Source organism: Tyto alba, unplaced genomic scaffold (genome assembly GCF_018691265.1).
Source record: "Tyto alba isolate M040663 unplaced genomic scaffold, T.alba_DEE_v4.0 Super-Scaffold_22, whole genome shotgun sequence".
NCBI lineage: Eukaryota > Metazoa > Chordata > Aves > Strigiformes > Tytonidae > Tyto > Tyto alba.
In genome coordinates, this window is record NW_024881296.1 from 31,922,448 (window position 1) to 31,949,264 (window position 26,817).

The following is a 26,817-nucleotide window of genomic DNA, read 5'->3' on the forward strand; positions in this document are numbered from 1 at the left end:
TGGCCAGGCGCAGTGGGAGGCCAGAGCTGTGGTTACCGCGGGCCGGTGGAAGATGCTTTCTCTCTCAGCAGTTGCTCGGAGGATGATGGATCTAACAGCTCCGTAGGGTAGATTCCCTTTGCCACAACCGGATAAGGGAACACTGGTAACGGTGTTACCGCTGTGAGAATAGTCATCCCCCCCATCACAACGCGTTTGGAGGGTGGGCTTTTGTGTCCTGCTAAACTCGTTCTGGTGGCTTGGCTGTGTCATCTTCTCCTGAGAAGCCTGTATTTCAGGTAGACCTGAAGAATATCTTCTTGTTCTGTTGAAAGTATTATCTCAGGAGAGAGATGCCACACTATTTCCTGAAACTTTCTCATTTCATCTCAGAGTGCATCCTAAGCCTTGTCCTGAACCGGCAGAAGTTTTGATGTGTAGTGACAGTGGCTGCACGTTGTCACCATATTAAGCTGAGATAAGTGGAGGCTGAAAAGAGTGGGGACATCACTGAAACTGGAGTTTCCTTCCACTTCTCACCTACACCTTCCTAATGTTTTTCTTGCCCTGGCAGTGGTGTTTCTGAGCTGACTGAAGTAGGTTGAGCTGGATAAAAAAAAAAAAAAATCCAACTGGAAGCAATAATTTTTGCAAGTGTTGTAGTCAGGCAGATTGGTTTCCTAACCTAGCTCAGCAAGTGACTGCATCAGTGATGGTGCTGGTGCAAGGGAAGTGATGGAAACCCCCAGGAAAGGGGGATTTGACAGAACTCTCTGGCAGCAGCCTATGTCTGCACCAGCTTAATGTGATCATTATGGGGCTGCAATTTGACAAGGTAACTTTTTATGAGTCCTAGTACTGGCTATGGCCACATCCTGTGAGAAGCTCATCTGATGTACTTCAGCTCCATTGGTTCAGATTTATTAAAAAGGTACTCTATAGCTTAACTTTGTACTGACAGGTTTTCAGTCAGTTCAGGTACAGCTTGTCCTTTAGCAGCCACTCTGAATCTAGCATAAGCTTCATCTCTGGCTCATTTAGCCCTGACTCACGCTGTTCAGTGATTCAGTTGTGTGCATGTCTACCTGCAAAAGGCAGGCTGCGATGTGAGAAGAGATCCTCGGGGTTCAGGCGCGTTGCGCAGCGGGGAACACCTGCGTTCCTCTTACGGACCTGCGGATAACCTGCCTTCCCCTCGTCGTCTGCACGTGGCATCGCGCAGCCTGCCTCCCCAAAAGAAACAAAAGTCCAGATTGGATTCCCACACACTGTAGTGAGGTAAATTAAACTGCAGTTTCTAAATTATGTCGTCAGTTGATAAGCCCTTGAAAGCTTGCTGATTTGTGCCGTGTTTAAACACACCTTTCTTTGCTCTGAACTTTGCACCAGAGAGATTGCTTTGGTTTCATAGTGCCCATGGTAGTATATCAAAGCAGTATCAGAAATAAGAAGTATAATCAGATTGGCTCATATGATTTCCTTTCCATCACAGTAATATTTTCTGTTTTAAGGGTAAAAAAGACTAAGACATTAAATCTCTAAAACTTACAAGTATAAGTCATTGAAAATATTGTGTAGTAGAAGCATCTATCTGTCCAGTGACCCAAATTCTGCCTGCCTTCTCCTTTCAGAGGAAGATATTTACACTATGGTACTTGTTCTCGTTTGAGGTGAAAGCTAAGAAAAAGGACTGTATTTGTTTGAACTTCTTACTGTGGATGATACATCTAAGAACAAACTAAAACATGATCTTTTTTTCTCCTACTAAGTAAGAGCTGCTTATGAAAGTTTATGGGAAACTTGATGAGCTTCATGCTGTGAAAGCTGGTGTTTGGTACTTTGTACTTCAAGTCAGAAAACAGTTTATGAAGATGTATGGTATTAAAATCTGTGTTATGTGTCACAGTGTTCTGTTTTTTGGGCCATGCTTGAGCTTTTGAAGGGATTGTTTAAGAAAGTTTTGTCATCCTCTATTAGTGTAAGGGAGACATCTGCTTATGTGGTTTTGCTCACTGTCCATTTGCTGAATTATTTGATGCCAATTTCACTAAATGCAGAGCTCAGTATAGGTTGTTATAATTTCTCTTAATTTTAAATATATGCATATATTTAATTCCTGACATTCAGATTAGATGTAAATTCAGTTTTTGCTGTATACTTCTAAAGAAGTTGCTAAGTGGGATCCAGTTAGTTATCAGGTGAGAGTTAGCAGCTAGCAGTCAGCCGGGGCGAAAAACACATCTGCAGCCAGACTGTCGGTCAGTACATCTGTGCGGAGCCATGCCAGTGAGAAGCAGGGCAGGGAATGGGATGGGATGTCAAAGCACTCAGTGTAAGCAACCTTATAGGACAGTCTTTTCAAACCTTTCAAGTTGTGTTTTATAATCTAAGCTTGCATGTAAAATTCTGTAGGAGACTGGAGCTGGGCTCTTGGCTCTCTTTGCGCAACGGTGTGTTCCCTCTGCTATGAATGCCAGGATTGCTCCTGGGGAGCAGATTACTGGGCTGTGCTGAGTGGTAGCTTCCTTGGGGCACCTCTCCAGTCAAGTGTGCTCAGACCTTAGCTCAGCACCGGCCTGACCCCATTGGATAGATTTGTAGTTGTATTTATGTGGATTTGAGCCAAAGCTGAGAAACCTTTCCTTCAACCTGCCTTGGTCTTTTGTTTTGTTGCTTTTTCTCCCATGTGTGCGATGTGGTGTTGACACAGGTGCACAACCTCCGGTTTTGGACAAGGTTGGTGCCTTTTGTACAGTGCTCTGTTATGTTGGTCTCCTGGAGGGTTTTGAACCTCGATTTCTTTCTCACCCTCTAAGTCTTCTCACATGGGTATTTTTATATAAAAATGTAATTAAACTTTGATCAAAAGGAGCTTAAATTGGATAAAGGTTATTTCTACCACAACACTAGGTTATCTTCCATAAATCACTAGTAGGAGATACTGTTCCTATTAAACAGAAGAATCAAGGTCACATCTGCATATGATGGTTTTTGTGGGTGTTTTCGCTCTTCATTTTATTTGCAACCTTTCATATAGGCAAGGCTGTAGATTATTTTAGTGCCTGTACATGCAAACATTTTTTACGTGGGTGTACTGGTATATACCTTTATTGTTCTTACAGTGTATACTGACTTGTGTAATTTTGTGTGCAGATATAGCTGTAATTCAGTTTACTGACTAGGAACACTCTAAGGTTTTGGCTAGCAGTGTTGCTCTAGGCAACAATTTTTGCTATAAAATCCCTTTTATTGCACTACTATAAATTTTTTTCTACACTCCTGATTTCCTTAAGACTAGAATTTCTTCTCTGGATGGATTTCTATCCTTCCATTCTATAATGCATGTATTATGTAAGTATATATGGTTGTATATGAATAGATGATCTGGAATTCTACAGATGGGATTTCTGCTTTCTATGGAGTAATGGTTTCATTCCATCTGAGCACATGGGTCATTTTCTAGATATTCATATTAACTTCTTCCTTAAGATTTGTTTTATTCTCCTTTAATTATGTTTTATTCTACTTGCAAATGAGGATTGGGAGGTAAAAGCTTTTTGTTACAATATGCAACATGTTCTTTTAATGAATATCTCTGAAATAATGGGGAACTCTTACACTCAGAATAATGTAGGACTGCTTATAACATATTAAAATTGAAAAGGTTTCTGGTGTCCATCAGATGTTGCACAATATTATGTAATCCTTTCAAAAAAACTCACCCTGTTCTTAAGAATATTTGGGAAGTAGGAAGTCTAGAAATGAAAAGTGACTGAGCAATTTCTCATTTTATACACCATCCTTCCAGTAATTAAAAAGGCTGTTCACCTGTCACTGATGCAAAACTTTGAAGGTGACTTATTCAAGTTAGTTATTCCATTATACCACCACACTGTTGACATGAGAACCTCATCTCTGTTTCAACTTAAGTTGACATTATTTTACTTTTGTAGGACTCTGGAATTGCTGAACATGTTTTGTACTTATCCTTAATTTTATATTCTAGATGCATTCCCCATTTTTTATTTGAAAGATATATTTATGCCAATATATTCTTTATATCATTACTGAATGATACTCTGTCTGGTTTTAAGAACTTTTACTCACTTACCTTAGTTTCTTTTACTCACTCACTTAGTTTCAGTTATAGCAAGATTCTTCTGAAGACTGAGGAAATTTATCTGAGTCAGAATATTAGTATGAAGATAGATCTTTTGACTTAAGCTAGAAAATTAAAACTGTTCAGGGGAACATACCCTAAAAGTATAAGATGCTTTTGAAAGTAGGAGCAACTCTTTTGCAGTTTATAGTAACCAGTGAGGGAACAATAGCATTTTAAAGATTTGATTTTTATTGTCAGTTGTTACTTTAGTTCTGTGGCTTGTTCTGAGCTAGCCAGAGATGATCCTTTGTCCCATTTCAAGCTGCTGTTGTCATTAGAAGCCATTACTAGTACTTTAAACAAGGAAATTACTTAATAACTCCCAAAGTACCATGTCATTTTCAAGAGAAGACCATGACAATATGTAAGCTGCCTTGTGGCTGCCCTCAGTAGCACTGGAGGTGCAGAGCATGTGTTTTTCAGGCCTTCATCCTGATCCCAGAGTAAACTATATTCCTCACTGATAGTTGTCCACCAGTGTGGTCTGTCAAACCTTAGCCTGGCAATTTTACCTCAGGAAGTCCACCATCACCTTAATGTTTTTCAAGCACTGTGCATCCATGTGCCATCCAGTCTGCTTCCAGCTGATTGCCCTCTGAGAAGTGTGGGATAGTGCTGCAGTGAAGGGTCATGGGACAGGCAGCTGTGTCAGGCTACCAAAAGGACATCCATATCCATTTAGTGTCTTAAGGAGGAGGCTTGTGACCTTTACAAGTAGAAGAGGCTATTGCTTTGTCTTCTTCCATTACCAAGAATCCCTCATGCTACAGGTTTTGCTTTCTCAGGAGCACCTGCTTTGCATAGTTGTCACCAAGTTGCTGCTGCTTGGCAAGTAGGAGTTTGCCTGCTCATTGAGTGAGCTCTCCATAATACCAAGGAAATTGTTAAAGTTAAGGAGACATGAGTAAGACATCTTGCAGGTTCCTTTCGCTAGATACACCAAGGTCTGCCTGCCCCTGGTTCTCTGGCTTGACAGTTTGGAAGAAAGGCAAGATGGCTGGCATGTCCAGTGAGCACACTGGTTCCCTTACAGAATGCCTTGCAGGTGTTTTCCTAATGACCTCTAGGATTAAATGGGATTAAGGAAAACCTAATGACAAGGGCCATCCCAAGTCCTTCATACAGTTCTGGGAATCCAAGTCTTCTGCTGTGTCAGGTTGAATGAGCAATACAAGGGAAAAAGCAGTGGCACTGGGTTTTTTTGTGGAAAGTGGCTTAACGACTCAAGGTGTGACTGTATTACTTTGGATGTCTGCTGGTGGCCTCCAGTGGAAGAAAGCCTAGCTGTTGGCTGGACGCGCAGTGCTGAGGTGATGCTGATGGCCCTTCCATGGATGTAGACCCATCAGTACATCTGAATAAAGAGTTACTCTCTGCTGTGGCCTCAGAGGGTGGTGATTCACACTGGGCTGGTAGTGTGCTTCAGTCGTGCATCCAGCTGGTTCTGCTCACTGTAATCACACAGTCCTTTGTCAGTCCTGGTAGCTGGAGTTTTCCCATGTAGTCTCTCCTAGTAAACAGAGATGCCTTTCCCTTTGCCCCTAAGTGGACTGGGTGTATGACAGGCTGGCTGCCTTACTCCTTGTGCTGTCTTTGGAGGGGTCTGCCGGTAAGGATGGGGAGATCCCAGGGTCTGGCACATGGTTGTTTTGGGGTGTGGATTTAGGCTGCTCCGAGAAGGGTGCTCAGGGGGAGGTGTATGCCTTTTGCGAGTTACTGTAAAGGGTGGGGGGGCCTTGAGGTGTTGCCCTTGGGGGCATCCCCCCCCGGGGCACGCCAAAGTTGCACCAGTGTGAAGCCTGTGTGAACAGAGAAGGAATTGGAGCCAAAGAGCATTACTTTGTCACTCCTGGGGAAGAGGTTGCTTCAGTGTATTACCTCATTCTTTAAAACAGTAGCATGTATACTCGGTAATAAAGAAGCATATTTGTTATGAGAGGGCATTGTACAAATCATTCTAACTGCTTTGCTTCCAAGTGATGCGACATGAAACAATGAAAAAGGGAAGATGAGGTCAGTTGCCTAGAGGGCACAGTCAATGAAAATGTCCCTAAATTCCTCATTGCACCTTCTTGCCTTTCAAAGAGGAAGGAGATCTGAGCACCTGATGGGTGGAATCACCCAGCAAGGGTAGCAGAAGTGGTAAAGTATACAGACCAATTTTGCATTTGGAGAATTGAGAAAATAGTATAATTTAGGTATTTGTCTGTATTTGAAAGTCTCCTTTTCATCTTTATGTTAGAAGCTCTAACAGAAAATTTATAACACATTTTACTTCCCTTGCCATTGCTCTGTTGACTTAAGTTGTAGGTTTTAAACCCTTCTGATGCTGACAAGTGTGTTATTCCATTTGTATCAATCTGTCAGTGCTTGTATAGCCTTTATAAATGTAAGGCTTTGTCCAGGTGCCTTATTTTGATGAGGGAATTATTCTTTATCCTCTGAGATAGAATTGACTACTTATACAATCAAATACTTCTTGTATCCTAAGAAACTTTTAAGGTTGCAAGTGTGCATTTTCAGTGCAGAAAATATTAAGAAGGCATTTGCTTTAATACCTCTGATAGAACGGGGCTCACCTGTGTCACCGTGCCTGAGCTCAAAGGATGTATTTGTCACCCAGCTCAGGCCCAGAGATGTTCGGTCCCTTCGTTGCCTCCCCAGCACTGTTGCTATGTGCTGTTTCCCTGAGTTTTAGGGTGCATCAGGGAGTGCTTCAGAGCTGGAAAGGCAGCGGGGTCCTGCCCGGTGTGGCGAGGTGACATGCGGGCTGGGGATGACGCAGAGTGGTTGGACAGTGCAGCTTGGGAGCTCGGAGTGAAGGACTCGCAGGGTGTCCTGCAGCTTCTGCTCTGGTTTGCCTCACACCTTGTTCCCTTTGCTGTCTAGAAATGTTTCTGCTCTGTGCACCCAGGTCAGGCCTGTTCAGGCTGTCTTTCCTTCCTCCCTCCCCTTCCCCCCAAACTGCAGGCGTAGGTCGCTGTCATAATATGATGATTTCAAATTAATTAAAATGGAGTTTTCATATGTGACTTAATATTGCACACAGCAAATGTTTTTTTTTCCTGTGTAAATATGATACTGTATAAAAACATATGGTATTCATTTGTGGAAGATGAGTCTCATAATGGGAAGTACAGATGTCTGGCATGGGGAGCTTGGTCCTGTAACTAAAAATCACAGATAGTAATACTCAAGAGTGTATGACATTGCTCTTGTTCTTCTGTACACAGTGTGTGTGCGTATGGCAAAATAAAATACAAATATGTATTTATAGAAGCATCTGCATATGGATTGTGCCTTATTTCAGGTCTGATATGTTATATGCGAAGCATTGTATTTCATTTTGCTTGATGATTACTGGGGTCTGTAATCATAGCTACTTAGCGTTACGAGTAAGTGCTATTTTTACCCTCTTTACACAAAGGAATATGTCTAAAGTTGAAGTCAGAGATTTAACCTCTAGATATGTGGGGAAAATTAAAAGAGTACAGTGTCATTTTTACTTGCATTTTTTGATGGCAGCTAACCCTCCACTGAAGTGTTTTGTTTGAGAATGCAGGGTAAGAGTTACAGCTAATATTAGTGGTGCAGTAATTTTAAAAAGACAGATTGATGTTGCTTTATAGAACTGATTTACATCTTCCAAAATAGACTGATCCCTTTTTAGAACAATAATCATGAAGAACGTTATCAGCTGAAAAACCTTAGGTGGCACTTATATGTTGATTTAGAAACTGGTATCTTTCATGTTTGTAAGATGCTGGTAAAGAAAGGGGTGTTGGTTAGGAAGGAAAGCAAAGAATTTTCCTAAATAACTTCTACTAAGAATTGTCATCAAAATAATTTATAAATCTAAAAAAATGACAGGTTTGGGTTTTTTTACTAACTACCAGTATTTAACATTTAAATCCTAGAAGTCTTGCAGTCCCTGCCTGCATCCTCTTTTTGATGAGTGTAGTTAACATGAAAGGTGGTAAGAGCTCTTTTGGTATTCTGTTTCCATAATTCTGGAAACAATTTTTTTTTCTCATTTTACTAGCAGCATGTTTCTTTTTCAGCTGCAGAGCAAGCAGTGGCTGTCAGCCTTCAGTTTCTAACCAGTCTTGAACATTTCCTCTTGCTGCCTTAAAATATGACGAGAGTCTTCCATGACCTTGATGAACTCACTGCCCATGTGCCCACATGGAAAGGAGACTGCTTACACCAAAAAAGAATCAGATCTAAGAGTAAAGAACAAAAGAATGTAATGTTGTTAGTGGAAATGTGAAACAAGGATTACATGTGTAAAATCTTGATCAACTAATGATAAAATACATATGGGATTTTGTTTTAGGGTTTCTTTTTAATTTTGAACAGCTGTTCCTATTAAATGATTGGTATTTAACTTGCATGTTTGGTTTACTTTTTCTTAATTTCCAGTGTTTGTTTCTGTTCTGTTTTTCCCCCTATTGTTTGGGTTGTATTACATCCTCTTTGTTTTTGCCTCTCCTGGAACAAAACAAAACCTCTTTTAAATCCTTACTGTTGAAGTTTTGGTTTTGTATTCAAGTCCTGATGCTCGGACATTGTGGGCAGGTAGCACGGTAGTGAATGCTACGGTAGGTGAGTTTGCAAACTTGCGTGTGAACGCATCTGTATATTCAGACTGGTAGCTGTACATCTGTATACTTCATTTGTAAGCGAAGGGATGTATTTACGCATACAAATACCAGTAAAGCTTTGCAGGGAGCTTGGTTGAAAAAAAAACATGTTTTTATATCTTTCCTGCCCATGTTCAGAAAACAGGGGTGGTAGCAAAGGGGGAAAGGGGAGGAGAGAATCTCTGGTCTCGAGTTGATTCCTGCTTGCTTGGTTATCCACTGACGTTTAAAAACTACCAGAAATATGAGAGGGGAGAGAATATATTAATGTAATTTTGTTTTACTTAGTGGAGTTCCTGCTGGGTCATAGAACACCAGGCCATTAGAAGTGCTTGTTGGCATAAGTAAGAGAGAGGGCTGCAGATAGTTCAGTTGTTACACCCCAGGAACAGATATTTCCCAGGAATATTTGCTCAGGAGAAGGAATCTGGTAGGAAAGAGGACACTGCAAAGGCTCATGGCTGTAGCAGTTGCCCTTGAAGATAAAAAGTAAGAATTGTGACTGGGTGTCCTTTTCAATCTCTTTTACTGGGACAACAGTGGACTTTGCTGCTGCCCTCTTTGTGCGGTGGGTCTGTGGGGACGGGGTATGAGGGAACCAGCTGGATCAGGGCAGACCTGCATTGCCCTCTGCCTCTGCTGTGGCATGGTCTGCCTGGTTCCTGCTAGAGGAGCTCCTCAAAGCCTCATGTGTGGAGACATACGCAGCGTTGGTGTGTTAGCTCCTCTGAGAGCAGGTGAAACCCCAGTGACCACTTTTGAAGCTGGTTGCAAACGCCTCCTTCCTTGTGCTGAGACTGAACTAAACCCAGATGGTCCGTCCCTTTCAGTGTGCCTGACACTGCCCTCTCTCCTATCCCCTTGCCTTTAAGGATGCTTCTTAAAAACATCCTTTCTGGCATTTTGCTTCTGAACAGACCTGTATCCCTCAGTATACTTGAGTGCTGGCCCACTCTGTGCGTGCTGCTCTCCTCAGTCCTTTCTGCTTCTTACTCTCCATCTCTCATCCAGCTCCCCCGAGAGCACCTTTATCTACTTTGTATGACTGTGTCTGTCTTGGTGGTTTGTTTGGACAATGGAAACAGTTTCTGTACAGAACATCTTTAGAATCCTGCATGGATTTCCTTGCCTGCTGCTTGGGAACGCGCACACAAATTCATTTACAATTTATTCTGAATGTAAGGATTATATTGTAATAAACTGACTGTGAATGCGTGCCAATTTCCTTCAGGCATAAGCAAAATTACTGAATTGTGCTGTAGGCCTTATATTTGCAAGTAACAGGGTTATAGGTCTAACTAATAGGTCCTTTAACATGGTAAGAGCTAATGCTTTTAGAGAGCTAATTGCTTTTAGAGGCACAAAAGTGACTCCAGTATAATTTCATGGCTGTAACTGTACTTTACTAGATGGTCTTGGTATTTGCCAGGATAGTTTAAATTGGGCTTTGTTGCCATGCTTATTTTTTTCCACTGTGAAAAGAAAAATAAATTATTTAAATCTTTCCTCTCTGTGCCTCTCAATAATGGAATTACAAATACTGTATCTATTTCACTTCCTGGTTTATTCTCTTTGATATTTGTGGAGCCTGAAATAATCTCACACAGGCTTTATTCTCTTCTTTGGGAGCGGATTAGTTCCAGTGGTTCTCTTAGAAGATTACAGAAAAAGTACTTTTTAAAATACTTTTAAAATGTGTATTATGTGTTTGAATATTTTTCCAATAAGCAGTGGGAGGGTTGTTACAGAGAACGTATTTTGCACACATTTTTGTAATTGATAGGAATTGTAGAGAATGAAAAGAATCAACACTGCAGAGGAATGCATCTGTGTCCATATGAAGCCAGGTGATGCAGATGGTGTTTGGAAGGAATGAGGAGGAAGGTAGATCAACTGACCAAGGGTCAGAGACAAAAAGGTGACAAAGGAGATTGGAGTGAGGCCATTTGTTTCCTTGTTTTCCTAGCTGTGCGCAATATGTTTTCTTTAAAACTAGAGGTTTAAACACAATTAGGTTTGTATCTAAGGGATATATACTGGGTGTTTGTTGAGTTTAGAGACTGACTTCTGGTTTTGTTCAGTGGGACTTGAGGCTCTGTAAGCACTTCCAGCTCTTCCAAAAGTGTGCAACTCCAGCTCTTCCAGAAGGTGCAAACCTGCCTCTAACGTGGTGCCACTTGTGTGATTGTACCTATACAGGCCACCCAGGTTCTCTTGCCCCCTTGTTTTCCCCTCTGGTCAATTTTGCACTCCCAGGAGTAGCTATTTCTCTTTCTAAAATGTATGCTTTTGAACCAGAAATTTCTATGAATGGGCAAAAAAATAGGAATATGTTTCCAAAGCCTTTGAGAGTCTTAATTCAAGTGGTATGAGCATTAAAAGGATCAGAATGACAGGTTGTGAGACAATATGGTCTACTTCATTCAATACAGAAGTAAAACCAAAACTGATTTCTTCTGATACTACTTCTCAGTTAAGCTAATTGTGATAATTTTATTGCAAGTCTGGTAATACATGATGTTCTATTTAAAGCTCCAAATCTGAGTCTGTGAGACTCGCCTTTCAGTAAAAGAAATAAGCAGGGCTTCTCTATTTTATGGTTGGAGAATAAAGCTAAAAGCACGCACTCAGTTGAACAGCTCGGACACTGGAATGCAGCAGTTGCCCCAAAACCAAGGGAACACAACTGGTGTGGTCATTCTGTGGGGGACAGACTTCACGGCTACAGTTGTCAATCCGGAATTCTTTCTCACTTTTTGTGGAGTGGAACAAGATCATGTTTATTCTGAAACAACCTGGGATGGCATATCAAATAAGTCTTTTTGTAAATATATTTGTTCTAGTTCTAAAACTTTTTTTGATAATCATTTCACATCATCAATCATGCACGGGGGCCAATGATCTATACCATCATTTTAGATAGGGTGCATATGTGTATCAGTTCAGCGTAATTATAATTTATCTAATTTGAAGTAGAAAATAGGTAGAGTCTAAATGGCTGTACAGGAACATGAGGTTCTATTGAAGGAAATGATGAAATATTTTAATCTTCTTGGAAGTGCTGCATATAATTTGTTTGACAGAAGGTTTTAGCCATCAATGAAATAAAAAGAATCTTTTTAATATGTTAAGCCATATAAAAAAATGAAGACATTTCCATTTAAAAAAAATAGCTTAACTGCAGTTCGGTAGTGTCATTACTCTGTGGCTTTATGCAAAATTCAGTTACTTTAGGACAACTTGATTTGATGGGCACATCAATTATAATTTGATTTTTTTTTTTTTTTTAAACAGGAGACTTTGAAAGATGCTCAACACTGCATTGCAAAATACTGGATACTGTGCAAAGGGATGGTGTGACAAAGATATTTCTTAAACATTAAGTAGAAACCATTAGAATAAGTGATTTGGTAATAAAAATTCTTGATGTAACACATCTTTGGAATCAAGGCTTTGCGTTATCTTTATGTCTGATCTTTGGGATACCGCTTTGCCTAGAAACTGTGAAAGATCAGGATTCCCTTCTGGTAGGCACCATGGCTATAGGAGGGTCTGGAGATCACTTCTCAGACCACTGTCCCAGCCAAGAACAGGGAGCTCAAGCCAGGCAACTGCTGTAGCCATTAGATTAGAGCTTTCTTGGTTAGTTCAGTTAAGAAGTCTTTGCACCTTTCGGTACTACTTGGCTTTTTGAAAGGAGAGGAGGGATGGAGGGAGCTTTGGGCTTAGGAGCTTTACTTATTCCCACACTGCTGTAGCCATCAGGACGAGAAGCGGGACAGGAGACCACATTGTTTCCCTCTCCTTATCTTTTTAGATGTTTAGATTTGAAAGGACTTGGGAAGTCCTGTATTTATATTTAAGAGCACAGCATCTCATGGATGTGATTGCTCAGTAAATAGTTTTCAAAATAGGCCACAATACCCATAGGCATTTTTTGGTTGTTTAAATCTAGTTAGCCTTTGTACAAACTTAAGACTACTTACGTGAATTACTGCTTAACTTTGTAACTCCTGTGTCAACAAGATAATTCTGTTTTGAGAGTGCTACTCTATTTATAGCCACAGTGCTGGAGTCTGTAACAAACCCATAACAGCTGAGCTTCATTTTTTCTGCCTTGCAGTTCGCTATGGGTCAGCCCTCAATCTGTAACACTCAGTGGTCCAGTGGTGAAAGACTCCAGAGATCTGAGAATTATTCTTGTTTCTGTCACTGCTGTGCACCATGAATTTGAACAGTATGCTTCACCTCTCTGGGCCAAATACCCTGCCCTTTTATTTTCCCCTTTCACAGCCTTTGTGTATCTTGTTTATCAGGTTATTAACACATCTAGCCATGTGTTAGCATGATGCTCAGAATCGGTGAGCCCCAGTGTCAGCTGAGATGTGGCTGCAGTAATACTACTAATAGCTTTTATGTAAATGGCTGAATGTCTGCTGGCTTTGGCAGTAATGACTCCCTTTGCATGGACATCTCAGAAATTGTTGCTGTAATGTAGCTGTAATCAGATATGTTTTTATTGTTTTATAGAACTCTGGAAGTAAAGTGCTAGTTTATTGGGGTGCCAGAGAGTGAAACTGAAGGGGCTGCAGAGCTCAAGACATAGTCTGTACGAGAACCCCAATAGCAGTGGTTAATGGCCAGGATTACTTTAAGAAGCTTTTAAGGCCAAGCATACAAGGATTGTAGCTTCAGTGTACAGGTTAAGGAGGTATAATTACTTGTCCAGTTTGACAAGTAATTATGTCACTTGATAACGCAATGCTTTTTTGTACTGTTCTCAATGTTGGAAATTGGCTGATACAAACAAATGTTTGTGAAACTTTCAGTCTTGTAGAACATTGAATTGGCCTTCAGTTTGGAACGTGTTTAAACACAGTGTTAAAGTCTCGCATAGGCTTTGTTAGGCAGCTGTGGAAAGGACCATATTTGTTTAGCCCCAAAGAGTTGAATATTAATTGAGGTTAAAGCCAGTAATTAATCATATGACCTCTTCCCTTGTTCCACTTGTGACATTTTTTATAGTTGTGACAGTTTTTATTCAGAAGAGATCCAGGCATGAATTTTGAATTCCAAAATTTGGCAAAAGTGGTGGAAGAAAGAACCCTGAACAGAAATTCCTAATTTGTAGGTAGAAAAGGTGTTTCCCACTCCTTCCTTTCACTTGCGTTTCATCCATTGTTGCATTTTTTTTTTTTCAGGAAGAAAATAACAGATTCTAGAGACTGGTATCTTTTTGCTTTATGTCCGTACAGTATTTAGTAGGTGGAATTTGTTCTTTCCTGGAGTCGGTGAGCTATCCTGCAATAATCCTGTTAGAGAAACTCCGTTTTTCTTTCAGTAGTGTTAATCTATTATGTTTGGTTCAAGAGTGTATTTATATTCCCTAGTTTTTATGACCATGAACATCCTTGCATTTAGTATTTCCGCCTTTCAGTGTATTTACAAATCTAATACATGCATACCTATATATATAGCATATAATGATACCATACAATTACGATGTTTGTATAGTGATGTCGAAAGATCATATTCAGATCCAAAATTAGTAGCTAGCCCTATAGAAATGATCAAGTTTAGCTTTTTCTTATCACTCACTGTTTTAAAACACAACATAGTCCTTAATTCTTGAGTGAGAAAAATGGAAAGGGCAAAATTAGCCATCTGAGAACTGAATTTGTCTGAAATGCCAGTGAAAGTGCACCTTACTAACTGATTAATCTTCAGCTGCTGCAGTTTACACATAACAAGTGTCAGTTATGAACTGCTATAAAGTCACTGGTACAGATGGGGAGATTCATATTTCACAGGAAAGAAAATAAGGAGTAAAGACAACTGCACTAGTATAAAGTGGCTCTTGATGAAATCAAAATCAGGCTGACAGAACCTGAAAAAAATAACATTTTTATTATGGTGTAAACCAGTGATTAATGTGATGAGTCATATTTTCTTACAGGCTGAGAAAGGCTATGGTTACAAAAAGAAAGGCTGAAGAAAATACTTGTGTACAGTTCTTGCTTAAATACCAAGCACAACTTGAAGCTCATCAATGTGCAGTGAAATAACCCAAATCTGGTTTCTTTCCTTGTAAGTGTAACAAATTGTGTTCATTACAAGAACTGTTTCTAATGGCTTCTGTCTGGAGATCTGGAGTGCTTCGTCTTGCATCCTTGATGTTTCTAATAAATAAATGCATCTCCAGTGGGTGGGACAAGAAGATTAACTCTGGTAAAAGACTGCAATAACTATACTGAAGAATGTGTTTTATACCTGGGGGCTGTTTTGTACTGAGATAAATAGGCAAAAATCTCATTGGCTGCAAAGGGCATGTGTCTGACTATCACAGGTCAGAACTGACTGTAATTTAGAAATGAGAGTATTGCATTTCTCCCTGCAAAGCTATTTGAAGAGTAAACTATTTACTAATGATTAGAATTAGATGTTAATAAGATTTTAATAGAGTTTGAGAGTGTTGTTAGTGAAGACCTTAATGGAAATACAAGTTTTCTAGGGGGGCGGGAGGGGGGTAGAGAGTAAACTTCACCATTTAGTAATCTGAAATGCTAAATGAGTAGTGTTTGAAAATTACTTTAAGTGACTGTGTTTGTTAGCAGTAGCTTACATTTTCTGGGGGAAGAAAAGAGATCTCCTTGAAGATACATGCAAAAAGCAGCTGCCTTTTTCACATTTTAAATAGAAAAACTGAACAACTGAAAACTTATGAATGTGATGAAGTAACCTATTTTCTGCAACCACAGTAATAGCTTTTTTTTCTAATGAACTGTGCTTATTTCCTACTAGCAGTCTTTTGGAAAGCAGTCTTCTACAAAATTTTAAAGCTTGCAACATGGGGTATTTGAAATACTTTTAAAAGATTGTTTTTTTAATGAGTCTTTCTGGGAATGTGGGATTAATTATTTTTAAAAACTTTCTTCCAGATTTCTTATACTATTAATACTATGACTGACTGCTTTTCCCCTTCTCCTCTCTCTTTTTCTTGGCCTTATCTTGTTCCTGCATGTGTGCTTTTATTGTGTGATATGCAACTGGTGCTTACTAAGCATATATTTGGAGAATGATTGAATTTAGTGAAAGGTCACAGCAGAAATCCCATATTCTTGTTCTTGTCAACAGATACCTAAAAATAAAAATCTTAATTGGCAACCTGTTTTTCCCTGTGAAGCTGTGAATTTTTAAAATTACTTTTCTTTTCTTATCTACACCAACCCTATGGTATCAAGGCTGTCATCATTATCCTCAAAGGGTCTTTCTTGTTTGTGCCTCTGTGCACAGGGGCTCATAGAAGGGGTTCATGATGATGCCTGGAGCCACTGCTGTGTGGCTTATGCACCAAATATTGCTTCACTGTCATCTTTCTCTGGTGGGGTATGCAAAGCAAGAAGCATCAAACCTAGTGAAGTGAAAATAAGATCTGACCTGCTCTCTCAGCTAAAGTTTTAGCAGTTGTTCTCTCTCAGCCTGAGCCTCTCTCAGTCCTAGCCCATAGAAGTGTGAATTGTGGATGTGGACAAACGCAGATGGCTTTGAAAGGGTTTGCAGTCCAGGCAAACTGGGGATAGGGGGTTGACTGAGTCCAACAAGGGAAGACAAGGAATCGGTGGGTCGAGTGGGAGTGGTGTGGCAGCAGCCTGTGCCCTTGGCTCCCGAAAAGCCCACGTGCTGCCAGCGCTGGGGCTGCCAGCGGTGACTGGGCCTAAGGCAACATGCATTTTGAAGGAGAGATTCACAGCAGAGCAGTGAGGTCTTCTGTATGGGTATTTCTTGGAAGGTTCCCCTGGTCATTCATTTCCTTCTTTGAGGGCTTTCATAAGGAGAAGTGGCGTTACTGCCTGCTCAAAGTTGGGAGCTGCTGTGTTGATTCATTATTGAGAGATGGAAAGGTCAGGCTGGGAAGAGCCTTACAAGAAAAGCAGATTATGTTTGGTCAAGTAGAGCATGCCAGTGACTGATGATTGAAGGGTAGGGCACAGCCTCTGAGAGTTAATGGAATGTTTTTAATGTACAGCAAATGCTCACAGGATCCTGAAAACATCCTGGAGCGCTCTGAGCTGAATATCAGCTGTGCATTTCAGGACACAGACTTCTCTTCTCTGAGAGAGGACTTTAGTCTGGGGAAGGTAACGAGTTGGATTTTTTTGGAAGGACAGGAGGAACGCTGCCCTGGAAGCCTCAGAGCACTGCACAGAGCCTCAGCCTGCCAGAGCCCTCATATTCCATCTGTTAATTTTATCTTCTGCATGGTGTGCTGTGGTGGTTAAATTTCAGCTGAGGTGGGTCAGCGAGAGCAGGTTGTTCCAAAGGTGAAAGGCCACTGAAGAGCTGCCGAGCAGCTCGGCAGAGTTAAACCGGGGGACGATAAGCTGAAATCTGACCTCACTCCTGCTGCAGTTCAAGTGCACAGCGTCTGTTTGTGAGAGGGACCCAGACTGGGCCAAGTACCTTCAGCCACAGGGGGAGGGAAGCCTGGGCAAGGGCTGGAAAGCCTGACCTGCTTTGGCCACACTTGGCACCCACCTTGACTGCTGGGGATGCTTCTGATGTGGCTCCATGAACATCTTTCTGCAGTGATTAGTGTTTGTTTCAAAAGCAGCACAGGTCACACATGGGACACGCCTGTCAGGAGAATTTTAAGACCTGAGGTAGCTACATGGAGAAGTTGTATTTATTGGGTAATGTGCTACCAGCAAGATGATGTTATTGCCATTAATGTAGGAGATAAATACTCCTTTATATATTTTTTTTCAGCAGCTTTCAAATAAAGGAAGGTTAAGGAATGGTGTTGGGGTGCATATTAGCTCAGCAATTCATTGTCATTTATTAACTTGTATCTGGAGCAGAGAGGCAGGGCGGGTGGAAACTCATAGTTCTTCCATAAGGCTCTTTACCTTTAAAGTCAAAGTCCATATAGTTAGTATTTCTTATCAGAGAATCAAGCACATATGGTGTGAAAGGATTTGTGACTTGGACACAGAAGGGGCTTATCTTCAGAAAGAAAGGTATGGCGTTTTTACTTAGGGGCAACTAATAAGCGTCAGTTGTCCCAAGATAAAATGTAAGGACGAGGTGCTTTTATTTTAATTGTAGATAAACTTGTAAAGTCAGCCAAATGGGAAGGTAGGACTTAATTTACTGCATTTACATTGTGATAAATCCACAATGCTCGATCTTTGCTATGCTTTACTCTTGGAATAAGTGATATTTATTATTTAACCCCAAACCGTGCCTTCTATTTTAGAAAATGGAGACAAATTCAGACATAAAAGACATGTGAAGCTGTTTTCGAAATGTTAAAAGCTTACTATTTTTTTAATAAAAGGAAGAGTTTTTATATACTGTCATAATAGTAGAGTAACTTACTTTAGAAAAGACCATCTTGTCCGATCTGCCCCCACTCAAAGTAGGGCCAACTCTGAAGTTAGATCAGGTTGCTACTCATATTTGTGGCTTTTGATTTGGTGTATTTGACTGTAACAATGACCTGTAACTTCAATTACATCATTATAACCTTTGCACTTTTTAAGAGGAATTCTTTGCTAGGTCAGTGGTAATTTTTGCCAATGACTTAATGAGGTCAAGATGATACTAGAAGTTTCAGCTTGTTGGTTTATTTTTTCTAGTCACAGCTATACTAAAGATGAAAGATCTCTTTTGAAAGTCTTAGCTTTACATTTGGCAGGGTGAACCAAAAACTAGTAACATTAAACTATAAAAATGATAAGCTTTCAGTCAAAGGTAGAATCAAACAGTGACCTTTGTTAAATGTTTGGACTCACCAGTTTACTTCACAAACTGTAGCTTCAGTAATTATACTTTTTCCTTTCCCAGCTATAATTAAGGTCATAGATACCAGACTAAACATAAATAAAAGCAGAATGGTAAAGGAAAAAAGTAAGGGTACTGTCAAGCTAGAAGAATTTACTCAGAAAGGCACTTTTGAAAAATTCTCTATGAACGGTGATGCTAGGAAGATACGTACCATGAGGTTTGTCGAACTGACTGTTGTGACTTGAATTAGAGCTTTGTTGTAACTAGGATTACTAGAACTTGGATTCATTATTTCCTCTTTAATACAGACTCCTGTGCCATTCCAGACTGGGAGATATATATAGCAGAAATGTTGAATAAAAAATATATTCCATATATTAGAAGTAATTTTTAGTATCTTGATTTGCTTATTGGCAGTAGTTTGTTTTGATACTTTGACACAATTCATCACTATCTGCCTTCACAGATATTAATATATCCTGTATCTTAAAATGCTAACCAGGGATTGCTTTTTGGTTTATGTTTATAGCCGTCGGTCTGGCCAGTACACAATGAACCATGACCATTCCAAGAAGACCACCGATGGAGCATCATTTGACCGCTCAGGATCCCAGGACTCCTTGGATGAACTGTCTATGGATGACTACTGGAAAGAAGTTGAAAACATCCATGAAACCAGAGGAAATAATCATGAGGAACGAGTAGCACTTGTAGTTAAAGAGCCAGATGGTAATGAAATCTGTTCTTGTGAATGATCATCAGTTTGCTGATTTAGGGATCTTTCTTTAGGTCTTATTTCAAGAGATGGCACTCACCAAACACACTTAAATCAAAAAGGAGGTCACGCTGCTGAACATCCACTTTGAAAATTCTCTTGCCTCTGATGCATATCACCAGAAACCGGCAGTGCCCTGAAAGAGAATTGTATCGGAGAGAAGTAGAAGGCTGGTTTTCCTTTAAATGGTATTTACAGAACATCAGAAAGGTGCCTGTACTTGCAAATGACAACAATTGAAGCTTTATTTGCAGTTTACTGTTAAACTAACTTTGCCTCTCACTCTCTGTGTATATTGTTTGCTATTGTAGCTATTGTGGGTAGAAACCTCACACCTTGGAAGAAAAGCCAATGATTAACTGGTTTAGGATTAGTGAGTAACTTTCTACGCTTGTAACTATTGTGACTGCTCAGTTGTATTATTTTTGTTTCTGGATTGTCCCTCATTAAATTGAGCTAGTGGAGGGCTGTAGGATTAATGTATCAAGAAAACTGGGAAGAACCATGTCAGTAAGGGAGCTAAAAATTTTGAGAAACGAACTAAAAACCAGTGAAGCAGCAATGATCAGAGGCTTTCAGACTTCACCATGCACATTTATATCCAGGTATATTTATAAAAAAGTATATGATTTAATGGAAGTGATATAGATTATTATAAAGATTGCACCGTAGCAATCTGTATTGGATTAACTATTTTGAAAGTTTTGATATCATATGTTAACCCTTTTGAAGCTCTTTAGAAACAATACCTTTTTTCCAAGTTATGATAGTGTGACTGTTCTTAATTGTGGATCCTCTTATCACTTTGCCTGTGAACTGCATTAAGTATATCATGTCATTAATATTGACTGTGCTTAAGAGTACTCAGAAGCCAAAGTTTATGCCTTTTTCTCTTCACCATGCTCAGAGGGAGAACTGGAAGAAGAGTGGCTGAAGGAGGCGGGTCTGTCAAATCTGTTTGGCGAGAGCTCTGGTGGCTCCCTGGAAAGCATGGTGTTTCTGGCTACACTGACCCGAACCCAGAAGGCAGCAGTAGAAAAGCGAGTAGAGACTGTCACACAAACAATGAGGAAAAGAAACAAACAGCACCAGATTCCTGATGTCAGAGATATCTTCAGGCTACAAAATGACTCAAAAGGAAAAGTAAGTTCCTGCCCGTCATTTTGTTTGATTCTGGCAGAGAGAAGAGAGGGGCATGTAGGGGTGGGGAGAAAGGAGAGGGACACACAGGCACAATAGGGGTATTTCCAGAAGATTTGTGTCCTAACTTTTCACTGATTTCCAAGGGAATTTTTTACTGAATTTATGGGAATAGTGTTGATCCAGACTTGACATTGCATTTAGCAATTTTTGTTTGTAGAAAGAAGTATGTATATTGGCCTCATATTGCTTAAAGGTGATGAAATTAATTTTAATTCTGGTGCAAAACTCATGACAACAATCACCCAAAGAGCTACCAAAAGCCCACTCTTATCTTTGGGTGGTAGTCCCCAGCAGCCGTCCTGAGGAGTCTGCCAGATAAAGGGGCAGTAGCTCTTACTTAATGGTACCGTTGCTTCTTATTTTTTTAAAAAAAAGGGGGAAAAAATGGACATCAACCTAACCCCTGTTTTGACTAGGTCTTTATGCCTGTCAGCTGGGGGCTTACACCCCATACTAACTCCCAGGGTCATTAAACTGTGTGTGGGAAGTTGCTCTGGCATGTCCTGAAGGGCCCCCGTTTCCTCTCATGGGGTATCAAGTGGGAGAGTTCCTCTCCCATACACGAGAAAGGGGAAGAAGGGAAATGGAGACTATGATTAGAATTTCTCTTTGTGGAAGAGCATATGTGTCCTGTCTGCTCCCCCAAAAGCAATGAGATCTTCAGCTGTAAGAAGGCTTTGACTGTGATGGAAGTGCACAGCTAACCTGACCTCATCCCTGTCACTCATTCTTTCTGCTGCCGTTCAGCACAATGGTGTAGTGGTCATGGAAAGCACAGTGAGTTCTGAGGGGATTTAACTTAACTTCCTCCTTCCCCCAACAGCTTCCTCTCCTTCAACAACTCCTTTCAAATTCAGTAGAGGTGAAATGTAGTGGGCAGGGTTTGTAAGGTCAAATGTATGTTCTGGAGGAACAACTTGCTTTTCACTGTTTTGCTTTGCATGTGGTTGAAGAAGGGATATTAACTCCATAAAAGCTTTCCGGGATCTGATTTGGAATTGACTGCACCTAAAATTTAGAAGATCTAATAGCAGAGTAATTTAGGTAAAATATCATACAGCTTAAATCAGTATAATTTCCCTTTCAAGTATGTTGTTTCAGTAAAGCACAAGAAATATCCATGTTCCTGTGCTTAAGCTACACATTGTAATGTTTGAAAATCATATATCACGGTGTTCAGTAGACTTCTGTCTCTTAAACTGCATGTTTTGATATTGTTGACATCAGTAAGAAGTAATACAAACAGACAAGTGATTGTAGCCATTTAAGATGAATAAAACAAAAGGTTAGAATATTTTTTAAGTATAGAAATAGCTAAAAAAAAAGAATCCTTCTAAACTTGTCTCCTTGACTGAAATAAAATAATACAAGTGTAAGCCCTCAAACCTGTACTGCATTCCTTTCTCCAAAGGAAGATAATTATTCAGAAACCATTGCTTGTGGTTATTCATCTGATCTGTCACAGAAAACCTGTGGTGAAGTAGTTTCTACAACCTCCCTAGGTAACTTGTCTCAGTACTTTGTTACTCTCCCATAATTACAAATCTTCTTATGTAACAAAGGAGGACTGAAGGCATCTGCAACTGTATGAAGCCATTGCAGTTTAATAATAGCCTCTGAAAGTCCTGTAACTTCCCTTCACCTGGAGGAAAGCAGTAGGAAAGGTAAAACAATAGTGTTGTGGTTCTCATCAACAAAACAATTGTGTTGATGTTTCTACTAGATTTCCTGCCATATTCCTAAAGAGAAGCTAGACTTTTGGTACCTTGACAGATTCCTAGTCTGCCTCTGGGCAGTTATGCTATCTTCTTTCACCTCTCAAGATCCCTGGGTTTACAAAAAAAAGGTAGATATACAGATTTGTGTTGATAGGAGAAATCTTTAAAACTTGGTATTTTTTTCTCAGTAAGTATGGAGTTACACAGTGCTTGAGTAAAATAGAGTTAAAAATCCAGAGTGCTAAACACTCATTGTTGATTTGAGTTGCCAAAAAGATAATGAAAATATTATGTGCGTAAAAACATATATAGGTACATGTATACTCATATATATATATATGGGTATAGATTTTCTATATGTTCTGAAGTATTTTTTTATAGAGTAGGTGTCATCCAGTTCATAGAACTTGACAGATCTTGAAACTGGGTAGTACAGCAATGTAGAAAGGAGAAGATGGTCCAAATTCTTCCCTGTTTTGTTGTCTCTTTGAAGTGTCCTAGTTTTGCTGTTGGGAATCTAAGATGTAAGCACAGATATTAATGTCAGGCCACCCTGCAAAATGAATGGGATTGCTCTGTAGGGGAGGCAACCATGTAAGATTTTGCAAGAGGAAGGAATTCAGACTTTCTCAGTCAAAATGTCTCCTCCAGATTCCCTTTCCATATCCTTTCCAGTGCAAACTATGGCTTCAGGTCAAAGACTACATTTTCTTATTCTTTGCAACTCTGGAAAATTAAGTCTTATACCCACTTAGCCTTTTAGGAAGAGGGGAATGGACTTAATTACTGCTTTTTTAAATTACCCAGGTTTCAGATCCCCTTAGACTTTGGCAAAGGGTTTTCTACTGAAACACACAGGCATGCTTCTGCATACCCCTGAATTGCAGGAGTGTGTTTTATAATCCTGCACAGAGTCAAAGGATTTTCTACAACCATGCATTTGTTTTTTATAGGCATATATATTTATTGTTCCTTTCTTAGGTTTGTGATGGAAGTGAACCGTCAACTGTGAGAACAAGTGAAAACAAAAATGAAACACAAAGTGGAAGAAAAGGTAATGCCAGACAACTCTTTTTTTTTTTTTCCTTTTGCTTTGTAGGCTTTCACCTACACAAGCTACTGCATAGGTGCATATCTCAAGTAACTTTTCAGCAAAAGAAAATAAATTTTTGTGAGAAACCTGTTCTGTCCTGCATTGTTGTGGTGTAAAATTTTTAAGTGTGGCTGTAGGTGGTGTCCTATGAGCTGTCTGAGAAACTTTGTTTGTCACCAGTGATCCTCATAATCAAGTCATCCGGGAGAAGACTCCTCTCATAGCTTATGCTTAGGTCTTTCCTGATTCTTAATTTATCCCTTCTGGTGGTTTATCTCTGCTGTACAGTACAGGAAATGAAGCACTATACATAAGCTCATCAGTGCATACAAGAGAACAAAAGCAAATGGACTATAAACATCCAAAAAAAAAAAGTGAGAACTGGCTACATATCTGCAGCTCAAAATGAAAGAAAAACAGGGATGGAATAAAAACGTTGTTTACCTTTTTAATGAAAATGGAAAGGAAATAGCATTGTGTGTATGTAGGACTGGGCTGTGTTCAACAGCGTGTGATTATACAAGGGAGGTGCAGTACCCATGGAAGACTTCTCCCTCTCACTGCCAGGTAGGACAGAGCATCACAGAAGTCCTTGGCTGAATCCATAGTTTTAGTTTTGAGAGTATGAATTTGATGAAAGACTTCTGCAAAGCTTTCTGCTGTTCTTCAGATCCAATAACAAAAGGGTGGTTGCCCTGCATCATGTTAGATTTCTTCAAAGTAGAGGTGGCACCGTGTATGTTATACCACCACGCCCACCACTGTAGAGATCAGGATATTAACTGGCAGCCATTTAAGCTTTAAGATACTGCATTGCTATTCTGCATTGTTTGTATGTTGGTTTTTGTTTTTTTTTTTTTTTTCTTCCAGGGGACTGCATAGCACATAGGTGTTACACTGAGCCTTGTAGCCACTTAAGCAGGCAGATCAAGTTCCCTACTGCAAGTTACTTATCTGTAATTAAGACACCACATAAAATTTTTCTCCAGAATACTGACCAGTAGTATTCCGGAAAAATTGTTACTTTAGGATTAGACTCAGAAAACAGCAACAGACAATACAGGATGTACATGGAAGTTGAAGTGGGAGAGGTGAATATAAACCAGCCCTGAATATCACCATATCTGTGTCTTTCCAGAAGTGCTGTTAATCCTTCCCTCTCTCCCTCTCAGCAAACATCACTCCAAAAAGAACAGTAAAAAATTGGGAGGACTGCCAGAGTGCTGGTTCAGCACAAGGGAAGGAAGAGATGCCTGGTGCTTGTGTCAATAAACTGCACTGTTGGATTCAGAGCTGGAAAATTACCAAGCAATTATTACAGAGTTTTTATCACATCTGGTTCTTTTTTTCCAGTGGCCCTGATGAACCCTTCAGAAATGGGAAGTTCTGAAAGGCAAATCCCATGTGCTAGCTCTCCTCAGCACAGATTGCAATGTGGATGTCAAATGCAGCCTGCTTACATCCTGATACACTTCTGCTCTTGTCAACATGCTAAAGTGGGCTGTGCTCCCAAGATTGGAGCAGGAAGAAAAAATCAGTTCAATCTGCAGTCAGACCATGCAAGTTCGATGGTGTTAAAAGCACTGCACATGTTTCAGTGCTGTTCTGTGATCTTGCCTCGAGAATGATGAGCAAATTAGTGTTGTACAAACAGTGAATAAATTTAAGGTAAAAAGTAAACAATGCCTGATATTTGAGAGATACTAAACATTTATGAAAACCAAATCCAAAGACATTATTTTAAAATGGAAGACCCCTTTGGCAGAGAAGTAGTACCAGTTTCACCTGAAAAATATGAATATCATCTCAGACATTGTAAAAAAATTCCAAAGCTTAAATTGAGATGTCTTAAAATTGCTACAGTGAATGACTCTGACCCTTCTCCAAAGGTGATGACTCTGTTCCTAATTTGGTATTTGAATGCTGCATTCCTGAGTGCTTCTGCCGGACTGAAGATGATAATGATTTGCCCTTAGAGCATGTATGTGCTGTGTGAACCTGTGCTCACTCCTCATTTCTTGCCAGTCCAACACACCATGTTTCTTGCCTAAACAATGTAAGCAAACTCAGGGTATAATATGAAACCGTTATGATTTTATTCTTTTCTGCCTGATCCTGCTCAAACAGAACAGTTTAATGAGTTCCTAAGATTTTTTGTTGGTAGATGCATATTTGAGGTTTTTTGGAAGGACCCTCACTCACTGGCTTTAAGTGCCTCTTTGTTTCATGTAGGTACAGAATGTGTCTACAGGTAATTAAAAGAAAGTTCAGAATCATGTATGAAGCTGTCAGAAGATATTATCGTTTTAACAATCCATAACACTCACTAAAGACCTGCAAAGCTAGCAGTATGTTCAACAACTATGAAAGAAAAAAAAAGTAATTCTCTTTGGATGCCTGTGAAAAGGAGTAAATATCCATATTGATTGAGACATCTCAAGTAATTAAAAGGAAAGAATAAAACAGACGAAAAGCTAAATACTCATTAGCTTAAACAGAGGAGCAGCAAAAGTCAGTTTACTGCAGGACTGCAGCTGTCCTTCTGAACACTGGATTAGCTACAGGGGAAGAATCTTAGAACCTCTGTATAAGGGCAACCTCAAAGCATAATGATCTGGCAAATGGATGAAAGGATTCCGTGTACTATGTGTAACGAGGGAAAAGAGCTGTATTGTTTGCTTCTTGATAGGGAAAAAGACTGAAATGTGCTTGTGTTTTTTAATTAAAGAGTTTGTTTCTGCTTTTTATTTTACATGATAAATGAGGAATCTTTGTTTGGAATGGTAGAGTGTTAGTGAAAAGATTACAAAGCTTTTATTTTCTATTTAAAACCATCTGAGTTAGCATTTTAGAGAAATGCTTTTTCAGTCAAAAAAAAAAAACCAAACCCAAAACACAATCAGCCCTGCTACCTTTCCAGTTATAAATTAAGATCTATCAGCATAGATCCATTGGAGTATACTCTAGATTGTCTAGCAAAACTAGGAAATGGCAAGGTTGACACTTCTCATATTTTCAATGCCTATTAAAAAGAAATCCCAAATGTAACCCCCACTCCTGAAGAATTCACATCATTTTATGTGATCTTTAAATAGCACTGTGAACCAAGGAAAGGATACAGGACTAATATAAAATACGGTTTCCACATCCATATAGACAATATTTACAGTTTTCTGTACCACACTTCCATTTTACTCATGAAATAGCACGTGTAGTTGGCAGATTGGCAGAACACCAAAGCTGCTTCCTCTTGCAGCTGCTTCCTAGTTAATGAATGCACAACAATAGGAGCAAGGCTGTATGGCCAAGAAGAAACTCCCCACAACAGCATCATTTCCAGACCTTTAAAATGTGCACAGCATTACCAAGACATCTGCTTTACACAGCACCTTCCTATGACCAGAGGACTGAAATAGGAGCTACTGCTTTATTGTTTGTTAACATCAGATCCGTCCCAG

General features: G+C 39.8%; 1 protein-coding gene across 2 annotated transcripts in view; it reads left to right on the top strand.

The window, feature by feature from the left end:
- The window catches only part of ARHGAP18 (Rho GTPase activating protein 18), a 95,849-nt gene that overhangs the window by 38,898 nt on the left and 30,134 nt on the right, over positions 1-26,817 (top strand). For both annotated transcript variants that reach the window (XM_042795827.1, XM_042795826.1), the window contains exons 2-4: positions 19,100-19,299; positions 20,253-20,488; positions 23,248-23,320. In XM_042795827.1, coding sequence (XP_042651761.1) covers positions 19,100-19,299; positions 20,253-20,488; positions 23,248-23,320 — 509 coding nt within the window. The remainder of the gene's footprint in view (positions 1-19,099; positions 19,300-20,252; positions 20,489-23,247; positions 23,321-26,817) is intronic.